The sequence below is a fragment of the Quercus robur genome, chromosome 5 (assembly GCF_932294415.1).
Source record: "Quercus robur chromosome 5, dhQueRobu3.1, whole genome shotgun sequence".
NCBI classification, from domain to species: domain Eukaryota; kingdom Viridiplantae; phylum Streptophyta; class Magnoliopsida; order Fagales; family Fagaceae; genus Quercus; species Quercus robur.
Genome location: NC_065538.1, coordinates 63,734,930 through 63,742,278, shown reverse-complemented (window position 1 = coordinate 63,742,278; position 7,349 = coordinate 63,734,930). Strand labels below are relative to the sequence as shown.

The 7,349-nt window shown below is 38.5% G+C and overlaps 1 protein-coding gene across 1 annotated transcript; it reads left to right on the top strand.

Annotated features, from left to right (window-relative positions):
* Nucleotides 1-1,367: 1,367 nt before the first annotated feature.
* Nucleotides 1,368-6,076, top strand: LOC126728527 (uncharacterized). The gene is made up of 2 exons (XM_050434334.1): nucleotides 1,368-1,594; nucleotides 5,926-6,076. The coding sequence occupies exons 1-2, from the start codon at nucleotides 1,368-1,370 to the stop codon at nucleotides 6,074-6,076; spliced, it is 378 nt and encodes a 125-aa protein (XP_050290291.1).
* Nucleotides 6,077-7,349: the final 1,273 nt, after the last annotated feature.

The window sequence follows — 7,349 nt, the reverse complement described above, 5'->3', positions numbered from 1 at the left end:
TTTCTTTTCTCACAACCCTAAACATATAAAAGGATTATTTTAAGGGCCGTCAAAAGAGACACAAGTTGCACAAGTGTTGAGTCAAGTTTGTTTAAGCAAATTGTGACCAGAGATATAATTTTCCCTAGTTCATTTTTCTTGTGAAAAAGCTGCTATGTTTGTGCATCATAGGGTTTTGTAACCAAAGAGCTTCCCAATCTTCATCGTGTGATGAACTAAAGAATTTTGCAGTCAATAACTTTCTCTAGTTGGTGGTTGAAGTCGCGTACTGAGATCCGTGCAATTGGTTAGTCACGTACTGGGAGCTGTGTATTAAAATGAAAGATTGTCACTACAGAACAAGTCCAATTGAGTATTAGGGTAAGAGTTCAACTGTAGGTTGGTATAAGGTACTAGGATTCATTTACTTATAACCGCTTGTTTTGATAATAGTGGATTCTCGGGAGTGGTAACTTAAATATCACCTGGTGGGGTTTTTACCGTGTAGGTTTTCCCCATTCGTAAACAAATCACTATATTAATTAAATTTCCGCTGCATACTTAGTTTAATTGGTGATTTGTTTGTGCTACCACGTACATTGCATGTTAATTTGATTAATTAATAAACTTGGCTAATTAATCAATTAATTTATCACAAGGGGTCAATACGTTTTTGGCCTATGAAGTGGTATCAGAGCAAGCACACTCTGATTAGGGTTAATCTTTGCTGTGTGATCCATTGACCCCTGTTTGTCAAGGATATAGGACAGTCTCTCATTATACCTCCTTTATTTGATGGTACTAACTATGCATAATGGAAAGTATGCATGAGAGCTTTCTTGTAGTCTCTAGATTAGAAAGTGTGGCAAGCTGTGAAGATAGGCTGGACCAAGCCAAAGGAAGCGTCGGTCGATTGGGATGATGCCAAGATCAAGGCGGCAAACTTCAACAGCAGGGCATTGAATGCTTTGTTCAGTGCAATCACTAATGAGGAATTCAAGAAGATATCCTCCACTAAAGCTGCAAAGGAAGCATGGACCATCCTCCAGACAACCTATGAAGGAATTAAGGTTGTCAAGGATTCGAAACTTTAGAGGCTTGCTACAAGTTTCAAAGAGATCAAGATGGAGGAGGATGAGTCGTTCGATGAGTTCTATGTCAAGTTCAAGGACATAGTGAACTCAACTTTCAATCTTGGGGAAATCATTCGTAAATCCAAGATTGTGAGAAAGGTGCTCAGATCTCTACTCGAAAGATTCCATGCCAAGATCACCGCGATCGAGGAATTAAAGGACATCTACAAAATTCCTTTGATAGAGCTAGTTGGTAATCTGTAGACCTATGAGTTAGGTTTAACAAGAATTGGCAAGTCGGGTAAGGGCAAGAGCATGGCATTAAAGGCCAAGAGTAATGATATTGATGAGTCTTCAAACGATGAAGATTCTAAGATGAAGTCCTATATTACAAGGCAAATCAAGAAGTTCATGAAGAATGCCAATAGGAAGGGCTTCGACAAGGATCGTAAGCAATCTAGTTCCTTTCAGTTCAAAAGCCAAGACAAAGGGAAGAAGGATGCTAGGGATGGCGGTCAGTATACTATTCCTTCAAGACCAAAGTGCTTCGGGTGTCAAGGCTTTGGTCACATGAAACAAGAGTGCCCCACATATCTCAAGACCATTGGAAAGAGCAAGGCATTTGCTGCTACATTGAGTGACACCGAGCCTGAGGATGATTCCGACAATGAGAATGACGGAATCCTAAATGCTTTCACTGCCACTATCAATCCTACTGAAGGGATTGTTGAAAATGCGGATGAAGAAAAGGAATTAGTGGAGTCCAAGTTTAAGAAGATGGATGAACAAGATGACATCCACACAGCCTATGCAAAGTTATACAAGGTCTTAGAACAGCATGAGAAGATGTATAGGTTGACCACCAAGAAGCTTAGTGATGTAGAGTTAGAACGAGAAGAGCTTTCCACAAAGTTTGATGAAGCCAATCAGACTATTGGAGCACTGAAATTTGAGAATAATTTCATGGCTGAGAAGACCAAGAAATTTGAAGCAGAGTTGTTTCAAGTCAGAGCTCAATTGGAGAGGACTTCAAGTGCAAAGCTTGATGAGATACTCAATCTTTAGAAATCTGCTTCTGATCAAACATGTTTAGGGTATGATTTCTCTTCTCCTAGTATTGCTTCTACTAATAATACTGTTTTTGTTTCTCTTGCTAATAATATTGAAACTGATAACAATGTTGTTAAAAATGACTTAGCTAGTGAGAACATAGACAAGTGTAAATCTATCTTAGGAGCACCCCCTAAGTAGGAAAAGAAAGAAGTTAAAAACCCTAGGGCTAAGAAGGCTAACTCTCAAAAGCCTAAACAGAAGAAGCAGCATCTCTGTCATCACTATGGAGAAGCCGGTCATACTCGACCTAATTGCTATAAGTGGTTAACCACTCAATAGAGCAACGGCACGATTGCATCAGGAAACCAGAATCAGTTTCCATCCTCTTTTGCTCCCCTTGGAGATCTTCTTAAAGCCTTCATGTTCCTTTCGAACTTGAACGGTTTCAATTCTTCCCCCTCACCACCAAATCAAGGGTTCGCCAAACGGAAAGGTTCTTTCTAAGGTGTGGAAGGAAAAGGGCTCCATGTGATTTTGTCACTTTTTCTCTCTCCTCTTCTTGTTTTTGTTTGCATTACTTGTGTGTTTTGCTTTATTGTTTTGAGTCAGTCTAGTTTTATGCATTACTTTTTTTTTTTTTTTTCCTTTTCAGTTTTGGTTTATTTTGTTTTTCATATAAAAAATAAATAAAAATTGAAAAAATTGAAAAATACAAAAATAGTGTGTGTATGTGTACATTGGTACTTGTGTACTTTGAATGGCCATTGAAACAAAATTTTCTAAACTTTGTATCTCTTATAACTTAGATGAGCATCTCTATGCACAACTAAGTAAGTGAGTTTTGTGCCTTGTGTTTGTGATGAGAAAGGTTAAGTGATCTCTTGTACTTAACACTCGTATCACTCTTTTTGACAGGAATGACTAGAAAATCCTAAGAGAAATGCATAAATAACCATCTCACCACTGTTGCCTGCCAATCATAAAATGACATCTATATGCTTCGGCATAGCAAAAGTGCAATGTCAATGACATTTGTATAGCAAAAGTAGAATGTCAAATGCTTAACATAATTGGGTATTTCTTTTCTCTCTCTTACATGCCCATGCATGAAATGCTCAAAAAGAAAAATATGCAAAGAAAATAAAAAGCAAAAAGAATAAAATGCTTTAAATATGATTGCAAGCGTGTATTCTAGGCGATGTGCGAGTGATAGGATGTACCTTAAAGGTGATAGTCGCCATCAAACAGTTATGATTGTGTGTAAGTTAAAGTGATTTTCTCATATCTCAAATCATCATAACATGTAGACACTTATGCAATCTTGCGATGTTTTTCACACACAACACGCAATATTCTTTGCTACTTTTGATACATGTGCAGGTACAATGCGATTTGGCCATCACACGGTTTACATGTGTTAATGTATGCTCACTAAATTTTCTTGACTTGTTTTTGAAATATAAAATTGGTTAGACTTCTTTAGTGTGTGTGTGTGTGTGTGTGTGTGATCAAAATTCTTAACATTTTTTTTTTTTTTTTGGTTGAAAGATGCTTTTGAGAGATCAAAATGCTATTTGGATCCTTGGTTGAGTTGCATGTTTGATTGCATTAATATCTGTGTTTTTCTCTTCTTGAAAAACTATTTTAAAGCAACCTCGACACCTTTCGATATTTGGCTTATCTATCGAGCTCTTCAGTTGCTTTTTATTGCAATCTTGACACCTCTCGATAACTAGGTGGATTGATCGAGAAAGTTTATGTACTTCTTTAGTGTGTGTGTGTGTGTTATCAAGCTCTTCAGTTGCTTTTTATTGCAATCTCGACACCTTTCGATAACTAGGTGGATTGATCGAGAAAGTTTATGTACTTCTTTAGTGTTAGTGTGTGTGTGTGTGTGTGTGATCAAAGTGCTTAACATTTTTTTTTTTTTTTTGTTGAAAGATGCTTTTGAGAGATCAAAATGTTATTTGGATCCTTGGTTGAGTTGCATGTTTGATTGCATTAATATCTGTGTTTTTCTCTTCTTGAAAACTATTTTAAAGCAACCTCGACACCTTTCGATATTTGGCTTATCTATCGAGCTCTTCAGTTGCTTTTTATTGCAATCTCGACACCTCTCGATAACTAGGTGGATTGATCGAGAAAGTTTATGTCCCCTCGATAGCTCCTCAACAGCTACCTCGATCCATCGAGGTTGTTTTGCTATGGACACCTCTAGACACCTGCTCAATAGCTGGATCTGTCGAAGCCTTTTAATGCTTGACTCCTCTCAACACCTGCTATTTGTCGAGAATTACTAAATACTTATATATTGGGTCAACGCGATCTGGTCTTCATTTTCCTCAATCTCTCTTGATCTATCCGTGTCCTTTCACCTCCCAAACCTCTCTCGCTCAGTCCAAACCTCTTCCTCAAGATGTTTTCGGCTCAGATCAAGTTATTCCTCACTTGGTAAGGGTCCTAAATCCCTCATATTCATGCATTTCATGATATTTTAATTTAAGTTTTTGGGATTTTTGAAAATTTTGGGGTTTTTCCAAATCAAAGAGGTTTTTGCAAAATTTTTGGGATGGGTTTCGAAGATTTGATCTTAAAAACTTCATACATTGCATCTCATGAGTATTATAACTATATTTTCATGCATTTAGATGTGTGTTATATATGTTATCTGATTGTATGCTGGTAGGATAGGATTGGGCCCTTTACAATCTATATATTTTTATATATTTGAACTGTTTTGGGACTTTTCTGAGTGTTTCTTTCTCCCCCCCCCCCCACTCTCTAGTTTACGTTAGTGCGTCATGGCACCAAAACGTAAGTCTACTCCATCCTAGAACCCTCTTCATTCCGGGGCATCCACTTCATCTAATCCTACTCCTTCTTCTGTTCGGTTATGTGATAAGGATGCCTAAAAAAACATCTCGAAGAACTTCTCTAGGCGAGGCGTTCATTCAAAACGCGAAGTCATTTTGTCAGACTTCTCCGACACCAACCTACCCATTATCATTCACAGTCGAGGTTGGGAGTCACTGTGTGATGTCCTGATCACCGATCCATCTGTACTAATCCAGGAGTTTTACTCCAACATGCATGGATTTGATTATTTAGTACCTCTTTTTGTTACTCGCGTTCAAGGTAAGCGCAAAGTTGTCACATCGGATATTGTATCCGATGTGCTCCATATCCCGAGGGTAGAGCATCCTGACTACCCAGGTTGTGAGCGTCTGAGGACTGTGTTCAAAGACGAGCTTATTTCTGCTTTTTGTGAGCATCCCTCTGATTGGGGCGATCTTCAGTTTACTCCATGTTCGACCTTTGCTAAAGGTCCTAGATTCATGAACATGGTTATGACTTTTGTTCTTTATTCTCTTTCTCATTATAACTTTATTACCGAGCCCCGTGCTCGATTTTTGCTTTCTTTGTTAGAGCATCTCACTATAGATTTTCCCTCTCATTTCATTCTTTCTATCATAGATGTCTATAGGGATTCGGCATCCTGTGATAAGCTCATCTTCCCTTCAGCTATCACGAGGATCTTACGCCATTTTTCTATTCCCTTTCCCGTTTCCAACCACTTTCACGTTATGTGTGCCATTGACGCCACTACCGTTAAATGAAGCGAGGTGCAGTTTCATTCGAGGCGGTCCGGTACGGCAGCTCCTCCCACTCCTTCAACTCCATCCACCTCCGCTCCCTTTACTTCAGCAGGAGGTGTGACTCTAGATGTGATCATGGCGTAGCTTCAGCGTGTGGATGCTCGCCTTGATACACTCTCTACTAAGTTGTATCAAGTGAAGACACGTGTTGGCTGTATTGCTAGACGGCAGGCTCGCCTTGGTGGCTTTGTGGAGTCTCCTTCTCTTCCTTCCAAGGCATCTGAGACATCCGAGGATGATGACGACTCCGACAACGATGATGATGATGAGGATGGAGATGCTAGCTCTTCCGGCACTGACGAGATGTCTACTTAACACTCTTACCCTTTGTCACTCATAACAAAAAGGGGAAGTAGTTTTGGTTATGAGAGTAGTCATAGGTAGGGGGAGAGTTAGTATAGGAGATTTTTGTCAATGGGGGAGTGCACATTGAGGGATGTAGTGAGGACTTGATGTATTTTTTTCTTCTCTTTCTATTTGAGATACATTATTCTTATACATGGGTCTTGTGACCATTATTGACATACATTGTTCTTATATTCCTTATATAGTGATGTATTTTTTTCTTTTCACCTAGCTCTCCATGTGTTGTTTCTTTTCTTTCTTTATAGACATGTTTCTTATATTATATAAGCAATCTATTATTTTTATTTCACACTAAGATGCCGTGATGAGTTTTGTTTAAAGTGTTTCAGAAATACAGGTTGTCAAAGTCTTTCTTGCTATAGACTCTCTTCTTGCAAAGTTTTTCAAGAGTTTGTGTTAGGATAGATTTTATTGTATTCAACAAGTAAATATGAGTTGAGTGATTTATGACTTCTCTCATATCTCATTTGTTAGTTGTGGTTTTGTCACGGATTGCTAAAGGAGGAGATTGTTAGGACATATGTGATTCACTTGTTAGGAACATATGTCACTATTTTATGTAATTAGCTAATCCTTTGACAAAACGCACTTTACTTGTATTTGGGTAGATATAGGATGTGTTTAATACTTTAAGAAACAAAGTTTCAAGTCCAAATGTTAAAACCATGCAAGTTTGTCCAAGATTCAAGTGTTAAAAGTGTTGTTCATTAAGAGCTGTTCCAACCCATGGCTCAATAGCTAGCATCTACTGAGCCTTGAAGAGCTGTTCCAACCCATGGCTCGACAGCTGCTCGGCAGAGAGGTATCTATTGAGGTTTATGAAACTCACAATTTCTGGTCTGTTTTTCATCCAGTTCGTGATTGTATGTTTGGGCTTTCTTTTCTCACAACCCTAAACATATAAAAGGATTATTTTAAGGGCCGTCAAAAGAGACACAAGTTGCACAAGTGTTGAGCAAAGTTTGTTCAAGTAAATTGTGACTGGAGACAGAATTTGTCCTAGTTCATCTTTCTTGTGAAGAAGCTGCTGTGTTTGTGCACCGTAGGGTTTTGTAACCAAGGAGCTTCTCGATCTTCATCGTGTGATAAACTGAAGAATTTTGCAGCCAACAACCTTCTCTAGTTGGTGATTGAAGTTGCGTACTAGGATCTGCGCAATTGGTTAGTCACGTATTGGAAGCCGTGCATTAAAATGAGAGATTTCACTATAGAACAAATCCAA

What these genes read in the sequence shown, in the direction of transcription:
- LOC126728527 (XM_050434334.1), top strand. Translation starts at nt 1,368, where the DNA reads ATGGCATTAAAGGCCAAGAGTAATGATATTGATGAGTCTTCAAACGAT. An exon ending in ACTATTCCTTCAAGACCAAA is followed by an intron (nt 1,595 to 5,925) that starts GTGCTTCGGGTG and finishes CTGTATTGCTAG; the next exon opens with ACGGCAGGCTCGCCTTGGTG.